The 24,717-nt window shown below is 51.0% G+C and overlaps 7 protein-coding genes across 7 annotated transcripts; 6 read left to right on the top strand and 1 right to left on the bottom strand.

Moving 5' to 3' along the window:
• Window positions 1-640: 640 nt before the first annotated feature.
• KD926_002632 (uncharacterized protein) lies at window positions 641-1,842 on the top strand (the record flags this gene model as incomplete). The annotated part of the gene is made up of 3 exons (XM_053094330.1): window positions 641-1,153; window positions 1,207-1,371; window positions 1,420-1,842. The coding sequence occupies 3 exons, from the start codon at window positions 641-643 to the stop codon at window positions 1,840-1,842; spliced, it is 1,101 nt and encodes a 366-aa protein (XP_052950897.1).
• A 3,540-nt stretch (window positions 1,843-5,382) lies between these two features.
• KD926_002631 (putative MFS transporter) lies at window positions 5,383-7,035 on the top strand (the record flags this gene model as incomplete). The annotated part of the gene is made up of 3 exons (XM_053094329.1): window positions 5,383-6,164; window positions 6,213-6,446; window positions 6,495-7,035. 3 exons carry the CDS (start codon window positions 5,383-5,385, stop codon window positions 7,033-7,035), a joined length of 1,557 nt encoding a protein of 518 aa, XP_052950896.1.
• A 474-nt stretch (window positions 7,036-7,509) lies between these two features.
• Window positions 7,510-9,895, top strand: lysF (homoaconitase LysF; the record flags this gene model as incomplete). The annotated part of the gene is made up of 2 exons (XM_053094328.1): window positions 7,510-7,575; window positions 7,625-9,895. 2 exons carry the CDS (start codon window positions 7,510-7,512, stop codon window positions 9,893-9,895), a joined length of 2,337 nt encoding a protein of 778 aa, XP_052950895.1.
• Window positions 9,896-10,389: 494 nt separating this feature from the next.
• Window positions 10,390-11,547, top strand: KD926_002629 (alpha/beta-hydrolase; the record flags this gene model as incomplete). The annotated part of the gene is made up of 1 exon (XM_053094327.1): window positions 10,390-11,547. One exon carries the CDS (start codon window positions 10,390-10,392, stop codon window positions 11,545-11,547), a length of 1,158 nt encoding a protein of 385 aa, XP_052950894.1.
• Window positions 11,548-11,764: 217 nt separating this feature from the next.
• KD926_002628 (putative kinesin family protein (KlpA)) lies at window positions 11,765-14,747 on the bottom strand (the record flags this gene model as incomplete). Its single annotated transcript, XM_053094326.1, has 6 exons — window positions 11,765-11,941; window positions 11,997-13,561; window positions 13,620-13,751; window positions 14,151-14,492; window positions 14,547-14,676; window positions 14,730-14,747. The coding sequence occupies 6 exons, from the start codon at window positions 14,745-14,747 to the stop codon at window positions 11,765-11,767; spliced, it is 2,364 nt and encodes a 787-aa protein (XP_052950893.1).
• An 814-nt stretch (window positions 14,748-15,561) lies between these two features.
• Window positions 15,562-17,883, top strand: KD926_002627 (coronin; the record flags this gene model as incomplete). Its single annotated transcript, XM_053094324.1, has 9 exons — window positions 15,562-15,595; window positions 15,662-15,690; window positions 15,742-15,801; window positions 15,892-16,034; window positions 16,096-16,144; window positions 16,205-16,308; window positions 16,376-16,837; window positions 16,890-17,595; window positions 17,647-17,883. 9 exons carry the CDS (start codon window positions 15,562-15,564, stop codon window positions 17,881-17,883), a joined length of 1,824 nt encoding a protein of 607 aa, XP_052950892.1.
• Window positions 17,884-20,496: 2,613 nt separating this feature from the next.
• On the top strand, window positions 20,497-21,306 carry KD926_002626 (uncharacterized protein; the record flags this gene model as incomplete). Its single annotated transcript, XM_053094323.1, has 2 exons — window positions 20,497-20,996; window positions 21,072-21,306. The coding sequence occupies 2 exons, from the start codon at window positions 20,497-20,499 to the stop codon at window positions 21,304-21,306; spliced, it is 735 nt and encodes a 244-aa protein (XP_052950891.1).
• Window positions 21,307-24,717: the final 3,411 nt, after the last annotated feature.

Raw genomic sequence — 24,717 nt, 5'->3', positions numbered from 1 at the left:
ACTGGCGCTAGCTCTGTTTATTTAAGATGGACACACCTGTATCGCCTCTACAGATCAGCCACGTTTTTCGCATACATACCTTGATGAAATTCCGATCTTCTACAAGCAAGATATAACTAAGATCCGCATTCCTTACACGCACGAGAGGGCGAGGAAAAATGAGTCAGGTAATCTTCCTAGCTTGGGAAGGATTTGATAACCTCTGCAGATGTTCCAGGCAAGGGGAAGGTGAAGACTTCTGTCTCTTATGGTACGAGATACGGGTACAGAGCATAGATCATGCATCATCATTGGCTTCACGTAAGCCTACAATCGTGACTGCGAGATTGGTCAATTATCGTAATCGACGGGAAGATGCTGCCTACATACCACAGCATATATTGAGTGGTCAGGTTCCAAGATTTACGCGAGGAAGGCTGATTTTCTTTGTTCTCTTGGACTACATGATCTTCATGACTGAACCATTCAGCTTCAAGCTGAAGACGTAAGGTTACATGAGCTGCCGTGTCAAGCGTGAGCTGTCACTGTTACACAGCCAATGCAGGGTATGATGGAGACATTTAAGATCTGAAAGATTTCCCAGAAACACAGGATAGAGTACTCATGCATCGAACACTTCCAGAGTTCTTACATCTTTGAAATGCACCTCTTGAACACCCTCAGCGCTTTTTGGATGGTGATGCTGTTGCCCATACTGGGACCAGCATTTCATCTTACCCCTCGTTCTAATGAAAATGGACCCTTCAATCCAGCAAGTAACATAACTACTCGCGTTTTCTCATATACAGATGGACGCCCTATTAACACCCCCGGAAACTGGGAGATTTGGTACTTTGACTTCACCTCGGAGGATTTGACCACCGCCGTTGATATGGCTTTCAACGTGACACCCACGAATCTATCCGTGCCATCTAATCCAACAGACGCTTTCTTGACATTCATCGTCGACATCATGCTACCGAACAAGACGCACTTCACGAGGGAAATCAATCCCCGCAAAGCGGTCGTCAGCGAGAGTCGGGACATCAGCGTAGGACACTTTGATGACGACAAGAATCACATATCGTGGAAAAGCGATGTCATATTTAACCGAGGCTCCATTACCATCGACATGCCTGATGTCGATCTGAAAGGCCACATTGAGTGGGAGCAGGTAATCTCCCTACCCTTCGTATTTGATCCTCTTTGCTAATAACTGACAATCAGGTTGTGCCACCGCATCTGCCCTGTGGAGCCAACGAGAGGGGTGGCACATATGAGCTTGTACCTCACCTCTGGTGGATCAATCAGGGACCTGATCTCAAAGCAAAAGTGGAATTCGAGGTTGCCGGTGAGCACATAAGCTACTCCGGGATTGGATATCAGGATAAGGTAGGTTCCGCCCACTATCTCCAATCACAATCAAGACTGATATTTTAGAACTGGGTGGATCTGCCACTTGCCGCGATCCTGGGTCCATGGTACTGGGGCCATGTCCGAGTTGGCGGCTACAGCTTGGTCTGGTACGAGTTGATCTCCAAGTTCGGAGGTACGTACTATAGCAGCTACTTGGCGCGGGATGGAGAGATCCTAACCGCGAACTGCGCCAACGACACTCTCAAAATACACCCTTTCGACAAGAATGGCGTGTATCTTCCACCGGGCGAAGCTAGTCTGCCAGCCGGATTTACTATCTCCATGGACGTGCCAGGTGATGGTCGCTTTACGGTCAATATTACCAACGATGTCTTGTTTCTTCTGCACCGAGCACCACCTGCCCGACGGTGGGTTGGTCATGCATCTGGTGGTTTTGAGAACGGGGATGTATCTAAAGGATACGGGTTCTGGGAGCAGGTCATCTAGTTTTATGGGTGCTGAGTGATGTGGGGAGAATAAACGCGATGATTCGATCCATGTGACTTATTATTGGAATATTCTGATCTCTTCTACGCGGAACAGTTATTCAATGAATTGGTTTTCTCGGAAGGGTGAAACGTTGACATGCCCTCAATTGTAAGACTCTGGCTCCAACAATATATCATGTATCGGTGCTTCGCTGATTCGACACGCAAGCGGATGTATCACGACATATGCGGAGTCAGGGGCATCATGTTAGGCTTCCAGGGTTGTTGCCAGCCTATTCCATTCGATTACAGTTTCCACCTTTTTATTCGCCGACGCAAGGCAGAAAAATTCATGGATGTTGAATTATGTGGCCGGAGGTATTCGTGAAAATTGTCCAAACGGCTAATCAACCGGAAGGCTCGCATTTACACATAGTTGGCTTAGTTGATAGTGATACAAACAACTTTTCTTTGGCCGTTCTCCAAGTCGCAGAAAGCCCTAATCCTAGACGCAGGGTGAATACCACCCCATCCTTATTAGATTAGAACCACTGTGAATCCTGGCTACAACCACTGCGAATCTTATGGCTTCACCTACAGATATTGAACTGGTGAATTGTAGATAGACTTCCATTCCCTCATCAGCCAGGACCCATTTCTTGACCGTAACTCCATACCCTAGACTCTCTCCCCCAATGATTCCTATCCTTTTTCTCCTTCTCATCACACCAGCTGTCCTATCAATCCTACTTCATGGGTTAAACGGGGTATTATATTTTTCACAATACAAGTTATCTGCTCGAAACGACGAACGATCGAATCCCAGGAGCACTCTAGATTGAACTTTTTCTCTGCAAGTAAAGATGAATATTGGGCAATCGCATGGCTTCCGGAAGGATGAAGGACTTCAACGACTCCATTCAGGGGTGGCTTGCTCCGTCTCCACGAGCGAAGAACACCATACGACCGGGAAAGAACCTCACTCGATCGAAGAGCATCCTGATCAGGCTGCTTCCGAAGCAGTGTGCGAGCCCGACGTGCCTGATTCGACTTCGCGCCCTGACGCTCTCCCCGACACTGCCTTCCCTGACGCTATTGCAGACATGGGCAAGAGAAAAATCGATTACGTCTTGTGACCTGTGGTCCCAGGAAAGGTTACGCTGCCCCCATCAGATATAAGGAGCTTTCCGCTGAGGATTCAGTCTGTGTGACGTTCGGAACCCAGGAATGGCTAAAAAGCATGCAATCGTGTGTACGATCTTGTGAAGACATGCGTACAACGTGGTCGAAACCGAAGCCCGATTACTGGTGGGAACCGGGTTGAAGCTACAAAAAAGAATGAAAAGGAACAACTATCTCACGATCAACTACTTGCAGTAGACCACCATTTAATATTTGCTGGGTCTGTTTCCGAGCCGCCGCAGCGTTCGCCGTCGCCAGCATCGTCGGCGACAGTGACTCCCGGCACCCCCCCTGCGGCCGAGCCCGTTTCCGTTTGGTCTCCGTTGTCGTAAGTCTGCGCCTCCGTTGGTCTGCATGATGAATACTAAAAGATCGCAGTTGGTTCTTCTCCCCCAAAGGGGTTGTTGCTGCGTTCTCGGTGGGCGGGTGGGCGGAATACCGGCAGTTGTTTTCTTTTTCTGTATTTAGGATGAACAATCAGTAGGCTCGAGACCCTTTCATGTCGTCGCCACAAAGACATTTTATATCGGCGTTGTCAACATTTGCACCACGAGATGGCATGTTGGCGCACCTCCCGTGTCTAGGCTTTGTTTTGCGAGATTTTCGAGGGCTGGATGGTTTGGTGACACATACAAGACTTTTATTCTTATGCCTTGACTCTAGAAATTGTACGCATGGCATATTCTTACCGCCTCATGAGGTTCAGAAACTAATTATGATACAGATTATAGTCGCTCCATTATTACTGGTCACACTGGCATGCCTTGGGCAATTTTCATCTTGGCGAACCATCTATACCGAAGGTCTGCGGGCTCAGCGCAGGTATACCAAAATGGCGTCTCCAACATTGCGGCGGACAATTACATACTTGCCCGGGATTTCTACCTGGGTGTCGGACTCAGGACCTTTCTAAACCTCACAGAAACGCAAAAACACGGATGGTATCTCTGTTTCTTGTCGGAAAGTCTCTCGACTAGGCAAGACGTACCAGGTTGAGGTTCTTAGGAGGCATGAGGTCAAACTTGAATGCTGAAAAGAAGCTATTTCATCCTATCAGGTCAATAGGTATTACCTTTCCGCCACCAGACCTAAACAACTCAGTTATGAGCTCTTGGATTCCGACCATATTCTGATGAACACACGATCCTCGCGATGAGAGCTTCTCCTCGGGTTATACGAAAATGTGCGACCTTTGGATCGCGAAGATATTCGCAAGAGACGAGACCAACGCCTTCAAAATCAGGTCATCGCCTTCACCCGAATACTACGCGATCGTATCTTAAAAAGAACGAGATCTACGCCTTCTCCCCGCGCCGCAAGCCCTTTCTTACGCCTACCAAAACAAGTGTTGGTCCCACGATTTCGACACCAATGGAATGCACAAGAAGCTTTGCCAGCCGGCAGCCGGGATAATTGGATCTCCCAAAATTGAAATGTCTTCTAGATTTCATTGAGATGCTGCAGATACTTCGGAATCTATCTTACGGGGACGAGGACAAAGAAACAGAACTCGAGCAAAAGAATCGTCTGGACCTTTCGCTAAACCAGACTACGAGAGTGTTATCACTACATAAGAGCATCGAGGCCATGTGTAATTGAAAATAATTTAGCCTACGAGCTCTGCCACGAACCTTGGCCCAGACTTATCTTTAGTCCGTTTGTTATGATTCAAGATATAACTGACGGGACTGACAGCCAGAAGCTTACTCAAGCTGGGAGAAGGCGATTTGCAAGATACTCAAACACAAGATACAAGCTATAGGGTCCGGGATATTCTCTTGTGCTCATGTATATGCTTTCAATGGAGGATCCTACTGCGTTTGTAGTAAATCTATGGTTGAGGCTCTTTTTGATTGTCCAGGCTATCCCTGACAGACGAGGTAATCTACGTAAAAATTTAACTTCCATTGCCACCACTAATATGCCGGATAAAGTTATAATCTTGATCTAATAGATTAGCAGTATGTAGCTAGGATCTTAGGAATTCGTCAAATGGAAAAGTGGGAATGTTGCGATTACTGTTTTAACATCATTGGATATATTTGCCTACTAGGCCCAGGATCATAGCTGACAATTTGTAGTTGACAATGGCCTACAACTACGAAAATTGCCGTTTCTGAAAGACCTCGTATAGATCAATTAGGCTCAACCGGGCAGTTCTCGGCGATTCCACTGTGATTCCGCCATTTTTGCTCGGATTACTCTATAGAAACTCGGACCAAGTCTCCCCGGGGTGGGTCTCCCCCCACCTGGAGTGCTCTGGCTCGGTCAACCGCAAGGCGTGAGCTAATAATTTGCTCTCCCCGACAAAGAAAAAAAAGATGTCGAGAAGTTCGATTTCTCGACTATCGTGAAAACCTTGCGCGGGAGTGCCAAAATGTCGACCACCACTGTCGCAACGACAGCCACAACCAGGCAGATCAACACCTTTACGCTGGAGGATACTGACCAGGTGCAGCCCTTAAATGATGCCGGACCGCCGCCGTCTCGGAAATTCCACCTTCGACGGATCCTCGTAGTCACCCAGGTCTTTGCCATCACCCTTACGGCCAGCGTGATCAACGGCCTGGTAGTCGTCGGTCTGCCGACAATTACCAAGGATCTCCAATTGCCGCCCTCGTTGTCATTCTGGCCCTCATCGGTCAGCAGTCTCGCTACTGCCTCGTCGCTCTTGTTAGCGGGATCCATTGCCGATGCGATCGGACCACGATGGGTCGAGCTGGTCGGAGCTTTTATTAGCGGCGGTTTGATGATCGGTCAAGGGTGTTCTCGCACGGGAGAGCAGTTGGTCGCCTTGAGAGCACTCCAGGGAGTCGGGCTCGCCTTCCATCTGGCCTCGTCCGTGTCCATCATCACGCAGATTCTACCTCAAGGCCGAGGCCGGAACTTTGCGTTCTCGTGTGTCGGTCTCAGTCAGCCCCTGGGCTTTTCAATTGGCTTGGTCATCGGTGGTATCCTAATCGATACCATCGGCTGGCGTTCGGGATGGTACATTGCCGGCGGTATCACCCTTGTCTTCGCCGTTATTGGTCTGTGGGCAGTGCCCAAGAGTCGATCCCACCAATATGCGGACCGTCTGCATAATATTAGAGCCAAGGTGGACTGGGTAGGAGCCGGGTTGGCCTCCGCATTTATGGCATTGCTGTGTTATCTCCTGGCGTGAGTACGAACCCATACACGACAACGAGCAACGCTGACCAGAAACAGGATTTTGAGTGCTAATCCCTCTCGCATCAAGAGTGCCGAGAGCATTGTCATTCTGTGTATTGCTGTGGCCGCACTACCGTCATTCGTCGGTTGGGTCCATCGCCAAACTAAGCGAAACAAGCCGGCCTTGATCCCGAACTCGATGTGGGCGAACACCTCCTTCACAACGATCTGTGCCATCGTTGCCATGTCTAGTGCGGTGATCAACTCCATGGAACTGTTTGCAGCCTTATTGTACGTATCATCTCCATATTCTCCATCTCCCCTCTAACCTCTTCTCAGCTTCCAAGAAGTCCAAGACCTCCCTGCGCTCCAGGCCTCCATCCGTATTCTGCCAAGTCTGGTCGTTGGCGTTATTATGAACATCATAATCGGGCTGTTCGTCCACAGGGTTCCCGCTTACTTGATCGCAACCACCTCGTCTCTCGTCTGCGCCGGGTCACCCTTACTCATGGCCGTGATCCAACCCTCTTGGCCGTATTGGGGAAACGCATTCGTCGCCCAGCTTTTGCAGCCCGTTAGCTTTGACGCTCTTTACACCGTGGGATTAATCGTCATCACAGACGTGTTCCCCGACGACACTCAAGCTCTCGCAGGGGCGGTGTTCAACACGTCCTCGCAGTTCGGCAGTGCGCTGGGAATGGCTGTTCTCCAGGTCATCTCGACCGTCATCACCGATCAGTCGGACAAGGACAAAGTCCCCGCTTTGATGGAGGGATATCGGGCGAGCTTCTGGGCTATGTTCGCGTTGATGCTGTGCTGCACGGTGGTTGGGTTCTTTGGCATGCGCAAGGCTGGTAAGGTTGGGTTGAAGCAGGATTAAGTGGACACCAGCATTGGATTACCGCTTGGGTCATCAAAGAAAATTTGGCCAAAACCCGGGCTTGTATCGGGTTTGAGATCGCCATGGTGCCCAGTATGGCAATGAGAAGGTTTGGCATACATGCCATTGCTGGTAGGGCTCAAAGCTGCCCGAGGTGTTTAGAAGATAATACAAAAGAACCTATTTTATCTCGGTCAGTCAGTATGTGGTGTTGGTGCCTGAGGTTCCAATGCCAAGCCGCGTAGACCCACCTGGATGTCTCACCAATCAGGAAGCAGCGAACTGCGGCAGTTCGAGGCGCCGAATCGGCCAATTGAAGCGGCAAAATTACCAATCGGAGGGCTCTATCACGGACTATGGATCTTCCGGGGCTCCACACATCCGACATAGGAGCCCCGGATCACGTGCCGTGGGGGGGGTGACTCTTCGGCGGCGCGATGGACTGGCAAAAGTTTGCTGTTCAGTAACGCAACGATGCTTCCTCGCTCGATACCATTGAGGGGCCTGGCTCGGCCCCCCTGCGCTCTTGTGCGCAGACCGGTGAGTATCTCCTGCCCTGCCAATTGCCCCCAAGTCTAATGGACCCTAGGTTACGCCTCGGTTGACTCCCTCGGTTACTCTCCCCAGCAGGAGAGTCCATCATCTCCTCCGATCCGTCTCCTCGACCTCCTTTCCCTCTCGCTCGCTGAGCACGACTGCCTTCCCGCGGGCCCAGCACGAGAATGCTGCGCCAATTCCTCCCTCTGAAGATCGGCCGCCGCAGACATTGACGGAAAAGATCGTGCAGCGCTATGCCGTCGGTCTTCCCGAAGGCAAATACGTCCGCAGCGGTGACTACATCAGTCTGGCCCCCCAGTACTGCATGACGCACGACAACTCGTGGCCCGTCGCTCTCAAGTTCATGTCCATGGGCGCCACGCAGGTTCACAACCCCAAGCAGATCGTCATGACCCTGGACCACGACGTCCAGAACACCAGCCCCTCGAACCTCCAGAAATACCAGCAGATCGAGAACTTCGCCAAGCAGCACGGTATTGACTTTTATCCTGCCGGACGGGGTATTGGACACCAGGTTATGGTGGAAGAGCTGTACGCCTGGCCGGGTAGCATGGCGGTGGCCTCGGACAGCCACAGCAACCACTACGGTGGCATTGGGTGTCTAGGAACTGCCGTTGTGCGCACGGACGCGGCCAGTATCTGGGCTACGTCGCGCACGTGGTGGCAGATTCCCCCGGTTGCCAAGGTCACATTCACCGGAAAGCTGCCGGAGGGTGTGACGGGTAAAGACGTGATTGTCGCGCTGTGCGGGCTGTTCAACAGCGACGTTCTCAACCATGCCATTGAGTTCACCGGTTCCCCGGAGACCATGGCCAGTCTCCCGGTGGATAGCCGACTGACCATCGCCAACATGACGACGGAGTGGGGTGCGCTCACCGGTCTGTTCCCTATCGACGAGACCCTCAAGCGCTGGCTGCGATACAAGGCCACGGAGGCCGCGATCCTCGAGGACCGCAACACTCGCGACCGCATCACGCACGAGAAGGTGGAGGAGCTGTTCGCCAACCCCCTCACGGCGGATCCCGATGCTCAGTACGCCAAGCAGCTCTACCTCAACCTGTCCACGCTCTCGCCTCACGTTTCCGGGCCCAACTCCGTCAAGGTCGCCACCCCGCTAAACGAGCTAGTCCAGCAGAACATCAAGATCAACCGTGCCTATGTCGTGTCTTGCACCAACTCGCGTGCCTCCGATATCGCGGCAGCCGCTAAGGTCTTCAAGGACGCCGCCAAGTTGAACCCCGGTGCGGCCCCCAAGATCGCCGACGGCGTCAAATTCTACATCGCGGCCGCTTCCGCCCCCGAGCAGGAGGCTGCCGAACACGCCGGCGACTGGCAAGCTCTGCTGGACGCCGGTGCGCAGCCGCTCCCCGCCGGATGCGGACCCTGCATCGGTCTCGGCACCGGATTGCTGGAACCCGGCGAGGTCGGCATCAGTGCCAGTAACCGTAACTTCAAGGGACGCATGGGCTCGCGCGACGCGCTCGCCTACCTGGCCAGTCCCGAGGTCGTGGCGGCCAGCGCTCTCAGCGGCATCATCGACGGCCCCGGCGCCTACAAGGTGCCGGAGGACTGGACCGGCGTGGACCACGGGTTCGGCACCGGCATGCCTGCCACGACGGAGAACGAGCTCAGCAACTTCATCGAACAGATGGATTCCCTGATCGAGCGCGTCGAGTCGGCGGGCGGAGACACCAAGAAGTCCGCCACCGAGATCCTCCCGGGTTTCCCGGAGAAGGTCAGCGGCGAGATTGTCTTCTGCGATGCCGACAACCTTGACACCGACAGCATCTACCCGGGTAAGCTGACGTACCAGGACAACGTGTCGAAAGAGGACATGGCGCAGGCGTGCATGATGAACTACGACCCCACCTTCAAAGACACGACCAAGCCCAGCGACATTCTTGTGGCCGGGTTCAACTTCGGCTGCGGATCGTCACGAGAGCAAGCCGCGACGGCCATTCTGGCCAAGCAGATCCCGCTGGTCGTGTCGGGCAGTTTCGGCAACATCTTCGCGCGAAACAGTATCAACAACGCGCTGATGGGACTGGAGGTGCCGCGTCTGGTGGAGCGTCTGCGCGCGCAGTTCGCTCAGCCGGAGGACGCCTCTAAGCGTCAGCTCACCCGTCGCACGGGCTGGACGTTGACGTGGGACGTCAAGCGCAGCGTTGTCGAGGTGAAGGAGGGCGAGAACGGCGAGAGCTGGACGGAGCAGGTCGGTGAGTTGCCAGCCAACGTGCAGGAGATCATCGCTGCGGGAGGTTTAGAGGCGTGGGTGAAGAACGAGGTCGCAAAGACGGCGTAGATAGGAGATAGGATGGCGGTGTCAAAAGGTGTGAAACAAAAGATGTTTAAATAGGATAGAAGGATTGTATCAATATATCCGGGTTCTACGCGTTTGCAGCAGCATATGATTTTCAATGTATGTCGGAATAGAATTATCAATCAGTTTGCAGACAGTTCAATATATACTTTGTTCCAGAAATATAAAAATTGAAAGATAATTGCTAATAAAATAATATTTTAAAATTAGGATAAATTAGAGTTAAAACAAGGTGGTGGTGTAAGACACTGCAAGCCTACGCTGTGCATTCACCCGATGCCGACCAACTAGTTATTTACATAAATGGCGATGACATCATCTTCCAAAATATAGTTAATTACATCCACCTTCCGTCAAACCCAACCATCAAACATAACACAATACTTAATACCAACCAACCGCGAAGTCTCGTACACATACAATTTCCTTCAACGCCCAATAAATCACAAAACAAACTAAAAACTAACATACTCAAAATGCTATCTCCCCCTCCCCCTCATCCACTGACCCCAGGCCCTCACACCTTCCTCTCCGCTTCCAAAAACCTCACATTCGAATACATCATCCACAGCAACACACCCGAACATCCCTCCCACGTCAATCACAATCTAATAATAATCCACCCCCCAGCATGGGGTCTCGGCTCCTCATATCTCCAACACGGCCTCCGTCCACTCCTCACCCGCTGTCCATCTTCATCCCCATCTTCATCCTCCCCAAAACCAAAACCCTACATCCTCCTCATGCACCACCCTCGAGGCACAGGCGCCAGCACACGCCCCCTCTCACAAACAGCCATGTCCTCATTCGAACTAGCAAGCGATCTCGAAGACCTCCGAATCCATCTAAACCTAGAAAAGATACCAACATTACTGGGCCATTCGAACGGCGGTGCGATCGCATTATCATATGCAGAGATGTATCCCGACAGAGTGGAGAAATTGGTATTAGTGGGAGGACAGTTAGTTGGGTTTAAAAATATCACCCTAGCGGAGGAGGAGGAGAGGAGTGTTGAGGATCAGAGGAGGGGATCTCAAGACGAAGATGAAGGTGTAGTAAATGATGGTAATGATAGGGGGAGCGGGAGTGTGAATCGACCGGGGAAAGAGAACGACAACGAGAATAGGAATGAAGAAAGACATGAAGATGGAGACAAACAACAACACAGCAAAAAAGATATCAACACCAACGTCCTAGAAAACCCACGCCACGACCCCCGCTACTCCAGCACAAGCACACTCAAACTCAACAGATCCTCCGATGAGACATTCACAGCCTCCGTGAACGCCATATGGCCGCTATACTTCTCGAACCCAACTCAACACCTTCACTCGCTACTCTCCGCAATCGGCGACCACGTGATGCCGGTATGGTGTTACGAGTGGGTATACGGGAGTGATCAAGTCTATGAAGAGTCCGGGGAGATGGTGAGTCGATTAGGGGATGTGAAAGCTCAGACGTTGATCATTTCTGGGGCGGAGGATTTGGCATGTAGGGTTGAGAGCGCGGAGAAGATGCGCGATGGGATTGCTGGGAGCAGGTTGGTGGTTTGCGAAGAATGTGGGCATTTCCCGTGGATCGAGGCGAGGGAGAAAACATTGCATGAAATCAGGAGGTTTGTTGAGAAGACTTAATATTGACTGGGCAAAGTGGATGGTATATAGAGTTGATTGACTGGACAGATGTCTACATACAAGCCAAAGCCAGACGACGATTAAATTAACCTAAACAGAAACAACAAAACAAAACAAAACAAAAGTAGGAAGTATCTCAAGAGGTAAACCCAAACACCGGCTAATCCAAGGCCTGAATCATGAAGGCCTATCGCAACGCAAAATCCAGAAGGTATCATTAAGAATCACGAACGCGCGCCTGTCGCTTGGCTGTCCCGATGTGGGTGTTGTGCACCTTCGTGGCGAACTTCAAGCTAGTCAAAGACTCGGAGAGATGCGCCTGCAGAGGGCTGACCATCACGAACATCAGTGTTTTGGAGTTGCCCCCGAGGGAGAATTGCAGAAGGTATGTAAGCTGCGAATAGTTAGCCACTGCTGATGTGTACGGATGTGTACTGGAAGGAACAAACCTTGCTGTTGCGATACGGAATATGTCCGCCCTCCTTGCCCTGTCCCAGAGCCGCAATAACATCTCCCAGGCAGCTCAAACTGCGGTTGATGTTCTGCGTCTCCCGCAGTCTCTCGCCAGTAGCTCCACTCTGACTGAGTCGTTCGCTACCCGCCAGATCCACCAGGTTGAGCGTGCCTTCGCTGCGCTCACCGGTGATGTAGTTCTCGCCGATGAGCTTGAGAATGAAGACCGAGTGCGATCGAGACGATCTCTCGTTGGCCTTGGTGGCTGCGACAGATCGGTTAGACGCAGCCCGCTTCAGGATGGTCTCGACCATTTCCGGTGAGTCAAGTCGGACGGTCGTAATATCGGTGATCATCGTCTTGCCCCGCTGCATATCATGTCGGATTTCGTGCTTCTTCTTGTCGAGCTCTTCCGCCTTGCCCAGCAAATCATTCAGGTTCTCGTTGTAGACTTCGACGAAATTGCCCTCCATCGTGTATCGCCATCCCTTCTCTTCCAGACCCGTGGCGGTTTCGTAGATCTGGTGGACAGCCCGAGGGATCATACCGTCCAGCGAGGACATGGTATGGGTCTTACCACTACCGGTCTGACCATAACAGAAAATGCAAACGTTGTATCCGTCGAGTGCGCTCTGCACAAGCTGACTGATCTCGTCAAAAACTTCCGCGTTCTGAGCGGCGGGTCCGAATACCCGATCGAAGGCGAAGTTGTTGTTCTTCCGTGATACCGTTCCGAGGCTGCTTTTCTCTTCCGGGCCCATGACGCAGATCTCCTTGCTGTCGCCCGTGTCGTCGGGGTACTGGATTTGAGCGACGTCCGTAACGCGTTCGTCGTTCAACGACGGACGGACACGACAGAAGACCCGAATGTTACCCTTGAGCTCTTGAACCTGGTTGTGCAGCTTCCGGCGCAGGGTCTCCTCCTTTCGGAGCTTCTCTTTGGTCGCATTGGTTTCATCCAGCGCATCCATCATTTGCTGGTTCAGTCGTTCAAAGGCTTCGGACTGCTCCTCCCTACCCCCTTCTAGGAACTCAATTCGTGCCTTGAGCGCGCGGATGGACGACTCCATAGTCACCCCATTAGTGCTGGCAGTGTCGAGATTATGGCGGAGATCCTGGGTGCTCTTTCGTTCCCGGTCCAGTTCATGTCGCAGGTTCTGAATGTCGGTGTGCAGTGCTGCTGATTCGCGTTCTTTGCGCTCCAGTTCAATCTGGGCCCGTTTTGTGTCCATTGCTGTCTGAGAATTCAGCTGGCTGATATCCCGCATGCGCGCGGATCTCTCTTCGTCTAGCTCGCGCTCGAACCGTCGCTGCAATTCCTGCATCTCATTCAGATGTTGCGTGACCAAGGCGTCCATTTCCTTCTTATTGTCCTGCTTGGCGGCCTCTACTTCAGCACGTCTCCGGTTGTCCATCTCATCCACCGTGATCTCGTAGTCTCTTTGGGCGTCCCGAAGGGCTCCATCGGCCGTTGCTAGTTGACTCTTCAATGATTCGATCTCGACGCGCAGCGAGACTTTCGCTTCGGTAAGCTCTTTTCGAGATTCTTCTAACTCGTTTACTGTAGACCGAAATTTGTCAGTTCTACTTATCCCCAAAGCGCTTCAACACATACTTACCTCTCGATTTGTACAGCTCGACGGTTTCCTTGTAGGCAAAGCTTTCCTGGCTCGTCTGGTTCATCCGCGACATGAACATAGTGAAGTGTTCATCCATCAATTTCTCGCGTGATTCACGGTCCCAATCGGCTCCTGTATGATAGTTAAACGATTTGATTGTGGAATTTTTGGTAAGGAATTGTGGAATCGGGGGTCTCTTTCGCTTGCAGGAACTTTGGGGTAGGAAGAATGAGTTGCTAGGCAGGGGGTGGATAGGGGTAGATGAGCAGGAAAAGACATGCGCATAGGGTCCATCTCTCGGAAGACATGTAGGGCCCATCGCGGGTGAAGGGGAGTCCAGAGTCAATTGATCCAATGCAGAAGACAGCGAAACGTCACAGTTACCAGGTCCAATCGACGTCTCTCTTAGTGTCGAGAGGGGAGAACACACCGTGGGCCTAGTCGGCGATTCATTTCCATGTGGACTGCTAGGCGACGAAGGCCGTGGGAGGGCTGGGCAGGGGGGAAATAGGAAGCGGGAATCTGGCCTACCCTTTCGTTTCCCTAGGATCCTTGAATCTTCCTCATGGGTATCCAGTGACGTCGCCGGCCGGGGCAGCGCATTGCCATTCTGCCTTCGGGTCGTGGCCATCGACGTGTGCGGGCGAGATGCGCCGGGGTTTGATCGCGCATTGGGTCCGACCGTGGAGGAATAGGCACTCTTCGTCGTTCGGGAGGTGGTGGAAGCGGAGCGACCTAATGTGTTGGAGGCGTAGGAATTCGCCCGGGCGTGCGGTTTGCCCATGACGGATGCGGAACGTGTTGTCGTCGAGGGTGCAACTCCGGATCGACTCGATTCGGCGCCTTGCGTGGTACTCCTCGCGCGAGTGGGTTCTGAATGTGTTAGCCTATCGGGCGCCTGCTGCCGTATTCTTCTCCTCAACATACGCGGAACGGCCGAGGTCTTGTTGGCAATCGAGCCAGGAAGCAGCAGTCCTGAGCGCGAGTTCGTTCCGGCAACACTCATTTCCTTGAGACCGGCGGGAATGCGTGTTCGGCCGGCGGTTCTTGACAACGTCTGTTCAGTAGGTCAGCAACGGTCAAGAAGATGCGCAATTGCAGCGAACATACCGAATAATTGTTCTCCATGGCAGCAATGGGTAGAAAGTCGGCTAGCTATTTACAACCGATGAAGCAAGGAAGTCGGAGGTGGTGACTGCAGCTCATGAAGCCGCTGTGAGGGAAGGTAAACAGAGGGGATGGTAGGGCGACGGGTGTGGCAGGAAGAAGCAAAGGCTGACAATGGAATTGAAAGAGAACTGTAACAAGTGAGGGGGCGCCCGCCCGGTCCGCCAGGAGACAAGGTAGACAAGTCGGCGAGTCGAGTGTTGTGTCGACGGTGTGGGATGGATGTCGTGCAGGAGAAGTCCGGAGAGCAACAATCAAAAGCGTTGCTCGTTTCTGGAGTGACGGCGGGCAGTAAACAAACCAAACAAACAAGGATGACTCAGCCAGAGTGGGCGGGGCGGATCTAGTCCGGATAGGTCACCTGCTGGTATCACTCCGTATAGATTTCCATACCTGGTCCCTCCAGGGTCACGGGACTGGCACGGGACTTGGTTGGAGTTTGTCTGGTTTGTCTGGTTTGGGTGGCCGACAAAAGGAAGGAAAAGAAAGCAACTGCCTTCTTGCATTCTCTTGCTGGGTGTTTATCTGTCTATCTCCGGTCTCCCCTGAGCGGGTCCTCCCTGATTGCCTGCAGCCCATCGACTCGGCCTCTCCATCATTAGTCCGCTTGCGGGTGTTTCCACTTGGGACTAAATTAAGCCTGCTTTCACTGCCAGACAGACAGCTTACTCCGTACCCTTTGTCTTCTCTCCTCCTCCTTTGTATTATTCCCTGCGTCCTTGTTCCTTTTGGGCCCTTCGTCGTTGATTTTGCTGTTCATTAAAAATCCTGCACTATGTCTGGTCGTTTCGTCCGTTCCTCCAAATACCGTGAGCCTGCCTGGCGTTCCTTTCCCCCCTTAAAAAAAGAGCTGCCCGCAATCTGACAGGTATCAGGACACGTCTTCGGGCGGCCCACGAGAAAGGTTCGCATCCCAGCCTCGTCCTCCCCTCTCAATGGCTCACCATCGTTCTAGGATCAATGCTATGATAACCTGCGTGTCTCGAGAAATGCCTGGGACACCAATCTCGTCAAGGTTCGCCCTCCCCTTGCGTCCGCGACCACCCGCCCCTGAGACCGACGGCGACGAGACTTCCGCAGACCTCTGACCTTTCCCCATCTCTAGGCCAACCCCCATTATCTGTCCGTCAACTGGGAGGCCGGTGGTGGAGGTGCTTTTGCTGTGATTCCCCTGGAAGAACGGGGCAAATTGCCAGAGAGAATTCCCTTGTTCCGAGGCCATACCGCCGTTGTGCTGGACACCGACTGGTGAGTGGTGGAATAAGGAGTCGACCGTGGCGGACAAAAGAACCAACACAACATCATACAGGAACCCTTTCAACGATGACTTGATTGCCTCCGGCTCCGACGATGGCAGAGTACGAATCCCGACCCGAAATGGCTGCCTACTCCATGCACCCGACTAACCCCCGCTCCAGGTCCTGCTCTGGCGCGTTCCGGAGAACTTCACCCTTCGCCCGGATGTGGAACCCGATCAGGTTCAGGACATTGCGCCGGTTGGAAAATTGAACGGACATCCGAAGTAGGTTCCCCGAGTCGCATTCTCGTTCCCGGTTCTGTCGACCTAACGTGGTGTTACACGATCGCAGGAAAGTCGGACACGTTCTCTTCAACCCCGCCGCTGAAAACATTCTCGCCACTGCCTCCGGTGACTTCACCGTGAAGGTCTGGGATATCGAAGCCGGTGCCCCCAAATTCACCCTGAACCTCGGCGACATCGTGCAGTCGCAGTCCTGGAGTGCCAACGGATCGCTGCTGGTCACCACGTCGCGAGACAAGAAGCTGCGCATTTGGGATGTGCGTCAGGAGCGCCCTGCGCATGAAACCCAGGGTCACTCGGGTGCCAAGAACAGCCGTTCGGTCTGGCTTGGAGAGCGCGACCGCATCGCGACCACCGGTTTCTCGAAGATGAGTGACCGTCAGCTGGCTCTGTGGGATATTCGTGCGCCTCGGGAGCCCATCAACGGGTTCAAGACGCTTGACTCGATCTCCGGTGTTTGCATGCCTTTCTGGGATGATGGCACGCAATGTCTGTACCTGGCTGGCAGAGGGTAAGTCGCGCGCTTGGTTTATGCGATACAACACTCTAACCTTAACTGTTAGTGACGGAAACATTCGCTACTTCGAACTTGAGAACGACAAGTTTGAGTACCTTGCCGAATACAAGTCCGCCGATCCCCAGCGTGGTATCGCATTCATGCCCAAGCGCGGTGTCAACGCCCACGAGAACGAAGTCACTCGTGCTTTCAAGACCGTCAACGACTCGTACATCGAACCCATCTCCTTCATTGTCCCCCGTCGTGCCGAGTCTTTCCAGGATGACATCTACCCCCCGACGATTGGTATCACGCCTGCTATGGGACCCGGGGATTGGGTTTCCGGCAAGGAAGCCATCCCGCCCAAGATCTCCATGGCCAGCCTCTACGAGGGTGAGGGTTTGAAGGAAGTCACCGGCGTGCAGGACAAGCCCACGGCTACCATGGGCGCCCCCGAACCTCAACCCGAGTCGCAACCCAAGCCCGCCGAGCCTTCGCCCGTGAAGAAGGCCCCCGAACCTACTCCTGAACCTACCCCCGTCGTCAAGCCCGCGCCTTCCATGAAGGAGCAGGGTGCCTCGATGGCTGCCATGGTCAACAAATTTGCCGATGATGAAGATGACGAGCCCGCGCCCGTCGAGGACTCGAGCTTCGACGAGGTCCCCAAGCCGGTCGAGCGCCCTTCGCGTTCTCCGGAGAATGCCTCGCCCACCGTGAAGGCCAGCCCTTGGGGCCAGAAGGAGGAGGCCAAGTCGACGCCTACTCCCCCTAAGGTAAGCTGCACTTTTGCATCCAATGTTCCATATCGTCTAACCGCATTCTAGGTCTCGACCCCTACCAACGAGCGCTCTGGAGCCAACACTCCGACCGTTTCGACCCCCACCGGCTCCGCCGGATCCACCCTGACCACCACCGCCGCCGTGGCCGCCGACGCCGTGCAGCGGGAGATTGGCAGCATCAAGGATCTGATTGCCGAGCAGACCAAGACCATCGCCACCCAGGCACAGCAGATGCAGACTCTTACTGCGGAGATTGAATCTCTCAAGGCCAAGCTGGGCTAGCCGATTCCCTACTCTCTTTAGATTTTGTACCTAGATAATTGTATTGTATTCTCTCTTTTTTTTATATTTGGTTGTCGTTCTTGTCGTGTTTTTGAAAAGAACTGAGCCATCTCTCTCTCTTTATCTGTTCATAGCCGTTGATCTTCTGTGGTATATGTGTTTGGTTTATGGCTGGCAGTATGATTGCAATGTCAATGGAAATACCAATTTTGCTTTTTACTGTTGATTAACTGGTAGACTCGATGGGGAAAGATTTATCATACCATGTATATTACGCTTCTTGTGGTATCATGGGCGGTACATCATCTAGGGGAAAGCCCTTCCTCTTGGGCTTATTATTTTTGCGGCCGTGTCGCGCTGCTTGATGGTCGATATAGACATCCGCGGGTCCTTGCCGAGATATATCGCGTGGAGCTGCCCGAACTATGATCGAGATTCAACAACAATCGGTTGCATGTATATAACAACAATAACAACAACAACCATAATAAATCAATTGAATTAATCGGGGATATCAGATAGAATTTAGGGAAGAAGAGATCTTCCATCATGTCGCCTACCAAGCGAACGCGAATGCCAGGCAACATGGCAACCTCAGGCACCAAAACGTCCAAATGGGATGATCCCTGCCCAATCTAACAAAACTCTATTGACTTGCTGACTGTGATAACTATGGTGAAATTCGCAGTACAGGCGCTTACAAGAATATTAGGGAAAACTGATCAGTCTGATTTAGCTACGCCAGGATAGAAGAAGGAACTCGGGGTGGTTGTGGGAAGCGATGGATATGTTGTGTATTGGGTGGCCACTTATCTAAGATATCTAGCTTACTAAGTGATGACTAAGCGAGGTCGAACCCCAGGGCAGGCGGAAGGGTACGTCCCGATGTTCCAACATGGCTCTGGTGTGTTGGCCGTGTCGATAATGGTTGCCATGGATCCAGCTCCGTGACCAGTTCGAGCAGCATGGCCTGGTAGACTATCAGATGGGGACCTGGGAGAAAGAGATCTTGCGTGATATGCAATTTTTCAAATGGAATGGTCTCGGCCATCTTGCCGCGTCGCTTGAATACGTTATTTAGTTTTATACTCCGCTATGTGTCGGGCTGTAGCGCCTTGTTACCTCCACGCCGCTATCTATCGAGACACAACCCATGGTGGACAAGAACTAGGGCATAACGACATGGAGAACACAGTTGATCGATTCCTGCAGCATATCTGGGATCTCAGGTGGGGCCTAAGTCGCCTCTGCTGATGATTTAGGTACATGAACATTTCCTTAGCTTCTTGACTGCTCTGATCCACAGCCTAGCCTACCGATTTCGTACCGAGTAGGGGGTTCGTGCCCATTTCAGTCAGCCTATCAACAGCCGTCTCCTCGGGTTGTCTCGCCTGATGCGCAGGATGAGTTGTCCTGCCATGAACCCGGCGCCTGGTGCCTGTCACACCTGACACGGCCCGGTATCCGGCTGGTAGTGCTGATGTCTCCCGTGGTCACTCGAACTTTGGCCATGTTCATTACTCTGTAGGTATCGGATTCGGAAAGTTTCAATGCAGAATGCGTTCATGCTCGGCCCTTAACCTCTCGAGAGTTTGCTGATTAGCTGTAGATCCCCACCCAAAGTTCAAATTTCGGGCGCTTTGTTCTTCTTCTTCTTCTCCTGCTCCTTTATTTTCCTGGGTGAATGAATTTATTTATTTTTTTCCTGCATTGTACTTTTTTGGTCGGGCCACAAAAGTCCTCCTTTCGAATGATAAGGCCTCTATTTGATGCACTAAAGTACCGTCACCGAGACAATTAAAAGAAAAGCCTCGACAGGCAAATTGCCCTTTTCCCCGACTTGAAACAGGAAACTCGGCAGGGCAACTTCTTTTTTATTTTATCTTATTTTGATTTTCCCCTGGGCCTGGTCAGTCGAACGATTTTCATCTTCACCCTCATCGAGAAGTACACCTCTTGATCCCTTCATCCCTAGGGTTGTGGGCACTAAGACGGGATCTAACGGCGAGCCGCAACAGTGCAATCTAGATGATTATCCAAATGTTAACCGCCATGGTTCTTGGCGCTCAGCACCGAGTGAATGAGTCCCGAATGCATGAATCAGACGAGTGAACTGCTGTCAGATCAGGAACAGGCTCCCTGTCCAGTACTTTCGTATCCATCATGCGGCTTTCTGTAGTGTGTTTGAAATGGATCCCCTGGTTTGGTTCCCCGGGCTAGCGTGCGCAAAAACACCCTTGCTCTTTCGATTTTTCATCCAACCATCTGGAGACTCGTCGTGATAGTTGACAACGCATCAAAAGTACTGGCGGTCGGTCTGGTGGAAAGAACAGTACGCAAAAGTCGAAGCATGGTATACCAAAGGCAAAAGTACTGACAGGGCAATTGCTTCTTGAAAATGAAATTAATTGCTGTGATCTTCCAGCTTTGGCCTTCTCTACTTCTGGGTTTGGCTTTAATTCCTTTACCGACTTCTTTGGCCCCGTCCAGACAGGTCGAGACACCAGCCCGGTATAAATATGGCCTCCAGTCTCTCTCAGTCCTCCTTCCCAGACATTCAACCGCTCCTAGATCTTCTCTCATAGCCAATTTGCCAACCTTCATTTTGGGACTATGTCGGATTCCCAAATCACCTGGTCCACGGATGGCGCTGCGCATGTCTCGTGGAACCCTGCAGGCCTACCCGACCCCGAGTCTTTGGATTTCAGAGACTGCAACCCAATAGGCTTTGCAACCAATTCCGCCTTTCACTATCTACCCCTTGATTTGAATGCGCGCGCAGCTGCTTCGAACCCTAGTCATATGGCGTCATCTTACACTCATGAAGCCAAAACCAACCCAGACCACTGGTACAGCAGCGACTTGATGCACGCCGCTGTTCAGCCGGCGGTACAGCAAAGCCTCGACCCAGCCTCCCATCTTCCTACGCAGACCATAAACGGAAACTCAACGGGTGTTTCTGGGATCCTTGATCAGGAACACAAATTGGAGCCCTATCCTTCTCGGACAGTAGTCTGCATTAATGATGACGCTACCGGCGCAAACCCATCACGCAGCGCTTCTCGTGCCATCGAGATAGACCAAGAACAGACCCAAGCGACCCTTGAAAAAGAGTAAGCTAAGAAAACAAGACCCCCAACCTTCGATCCCTCCTTTCGAACGCAGCTAATCCGCGCCGGGAACTCCAGGGAAGGAAAGCCTCTATGTCAATGGAAGAACTGCACCCACACGAGGCCATTCAACCGCAAAGAAGACGTACTGCGCCATGTCAAATCGATTCATCTATCCATCAAACCATACAAATGCGGCGCCCGGGGTTGTCTCAAATCGTTCAGCCGGAGAGACAAGATCAAGGAACATATCGTGAAGAACCATTCTTCATTCGCGCAGGCATGGGAGAAGTGTGTGGTTTATGATGGTTGAACGCATGCATGTGACACTTTAATAGACCTTATTTCCATTTGCTATTTGCTTGAGCGGTATCTTTTTCTATGTTTATGTTATTTCTCGTCGTGTATGTCATTGGTTTTCGTTCTCTTGTCTGTTTTTTCTTTCTTTCGCTTGCTCTGTGTTGCGCCATAGAATGCATTGTCTTCATTCCTACCCTGCAAGAAATACCATGCAAAAGTCTGCAGAGGCTGATAGAGGCCTACTCCAATTGAATATTACCCCGCAGAATCCGCAGCTGCGGTAAATGGCTGTGATGTGGAACTTCCTCGGTTGGCTATAGTCTCATTACATTCTGGGAAAGATAACAACTAGAACAGGCTATTCATATCCAACTAGAAATGTAACTACGACAATCTGATTTTCTGGGTAACGAGTGATTATATAGAACTACCTAGGCTCAACTAAGTGGGGTAAAGGTAAACAAGACTAGGAACCAAATATTGACATATAATCAGGTCAAAAGGGGCAGTCAACACTTAAAACAATTTTGCGTAAAGATTGTAATGCCCTAATCTTGGCGAATGAAGATCTGAATAATAAATCTCTTAATTAAACTAGAAGACGGCAAACGAGCTGCCCGAAACGGCCACCATCGACGCCGTTTTTGGCCGTCAATCTGCCAGGCCTTCCGCCACTCCCCCTGCACTTACGTCTACGCACCGCCAAGTACCGAGTGCAGACTTACCCAAACCTCATTTGTCTGTAGCGCAGTATACCTTCAGGACCACTCTTCTGGAGACCGACTAATGCTAACTTCACATATCCTTCGCTGCGGTCTCCGAAACACTCCAAATATGGCAGCCTCTCGGGAGTACCTTTATAAACAGTAACCACTCGCTCGGGCTCCTTTATGTCTCTCTCTTTTCACATACTTCCCAGTCTTCAACTTCTCTGTTAGATTCCCCAACTCACGGCCGAATATTTAGTGCTACAAAGACCTCATCCGAGAACCACCACGGAACAAAGCAATATGCAATGTACAAGAAGCTGAACCAAGAGTTAGCGGGTGCCAGGCAGCGAGCACAGAACACATTGCTCACTCAGATTCAAGTAAAGTACGACCGCGAGCAACTGATGCTAGAAATCAGACGTCAGCTGTCTGGATTCAACCTGGCCGAGAAAAAAAAAAATCTCTCAAGTGTTCGGAAACGGTACTAATGCTCTAGAAGCGACTGATTGAGAGCCTTCTTATCGTACCTCGCCAGACGCTCGAGGAGGAAGTGGCTAGACGGACAGAAATGATTGATGCCGTAGCTGCTTATGCTCTTTTTTTGAAGAAGGTGATACTGCCGTCTTCCGCGCGATAAGCGTTCTACGGGACCCGTCGTCGCCGGACCAGATGATCGTGCCGAGGAAGAGACGCAATTGACCCAACCTTCTTTCCTAACGGATGAGAGACTAGTATCTGCAATTCAGTCGGTAATGACGGACAAACCATCCGAGAAACGTATAAAGAGATCTCTGTTCTGTTTCATTTGTCTGGGTCAGCAGGATTTGGATATTGGAAAACGAACATAGAAATTTTTCAGTTATGGAGATATTACAAAACATATCAAGCGAAAGTATCTTTGCCATATCTCTACTCACTCCGATATAAGGTGTAATGTCTGCGATAAGCTCTTCTCGTGCAAAATGCACCTCCAACAGCACACATTTGATATGTATTTGACTTTAACATAGCTTCGGCCTTTGCAATGACTCTCTAGATCATGGTGAACTAGGGGCTTTGAAACTTGTTGTGACACCTGAATTTCTTCCACTATTGATAATTCTCAAGTTCATAACAGCTGGGGTTTCGTGGATGTGGACTCGTGACCATGGAAATCTTTTATGCAAACAACGGACTTGTATCTGAATTTAGCATATCGTTTGTCTCACAAAAATAGAGCTTTCCGAACATCAGATAGAAAGTAGGAGGAAACATTCAGGAATTTAATTACTGGGATCAGATTTTTCTCTATCATCAGCATCAGACACTAAACTGGCCTTAATCTGCTTACCGGGTACTAGTTATGCAGTCTTACTACTTGATCACAATAGCAGACCACATTAATGTCAATCTTTTCAGTTAGGCCACATGGGTTATGGTACATTCTACCAGGTGCTGTGATGAACAAGAACTGGCCAAGAACCCACTATATAGAGTGATGCGCGTACCAAGTCTGTTGACTTGGTATTCTAGTCTTTTAGTTAGCTCAGTGCGCAACCACCCCACCTGTGGGCCTGAACTAGACGGTATTAGAGGAACCAGCCTTTTATCAAAGAGCGTTACAATGAAGTGGAGAAGGCTGTCGCCCTTAGTTCTACTATATTAAATATTGTCGGTTGACTTGGTCATTACCTATAGCAGATAACCTATCGATTCAATAGAATATAGGTATATGCTCGGTGGGTAAAAGTGAAGTGTCATTTCTAAACTACAATCTGCCTAGCTATTTATAGTTCCACTTGTTTACACCTATGCATTCCTGATCCATTGGTATGTCATTTGGAATGGTAGGCCAAGTCTAGGCCAAGCAAGGTGCTGGGCGGTATGTGGATTAGGTCAGGGTCCTCCACCTCTCTGGTCTGGTTGACAATATTGTTCCAACAAATATCTTAGTGTGCGACGAGATGTGATATTATTATTTTGCAGAAGCCGCTATTAGGAAGTTATTATACCATAAATACATGGTAGATTCCAAAGCCGTGACATTCTTAGACAATTACGATTATAAAAGAAGGAGAAACAGATATTATGTATGTTCTCGACCCACAAAGTGATATGGCAGAACAGTTTGTGGGACTCATTTATGAGCCCTAGTCCCGCAAGCAATCACTGGTCTCTCGCCGCGAATTGAAGAATATCATGGATATACTATCTGCTTTTGATATTTTACGAACGGCCTCGGATGACAATTTGAAATCCCACGCTGTGGAGACAATATCGACTATCCGAAAAATCGGAGAACGACTACAAGTTAATCTTCTTTCTGGTATACCTAACAGGGATTATTTTGCGTGATTGTGTGATTGTGTAATTGTAGAATGTAGCTACAGATAATAATCAATTATAGCAGTGGCTCATTGTCTCAGACATTCTGTACACTCCCTCATTATCTAACCTATTAACTCCAGCATTTTGTACGGACTTTAGCGCTAAACGAGTCCTCTGATAGGCATCCAAGATCTCTGGTTCGAAGGTACAACTGGCAGTTTGCGCAGCTCACATAAAACCGTAACTCCGAACCAAGAAAGCATTTTACCCAGATGATCTCCCAAGCAGTGAAGGTTTCAAGTATACGCTAAGTTGAAAAAAAAAAAAAAAAAAAAATTAAATGCCAAGTGGCTTGGTTGGCAACCATCGTGCACGCCCTCAAGTGATCGTTCTAGTTGGATACACTA

This window comes from Aspergillus affinis, assembly GCF_023601865.1.
Source record: "Aspergillus affinis strain CMG 70 chromosome Unknown NODE_158_length_70105_cov_86_571314, whole genome shotgun sequence".
NCBI lineage: Eukaryota > Fungi > Ascomycota > Eurotiomycetes > Eurotiales > Aspergillaceae > Aspergillus > Aspergillus affinis.
Note: the sequence above shows the minus strand (reverse complement) of the source record. Positions and strands in the feature narration are given on the sequence as shown.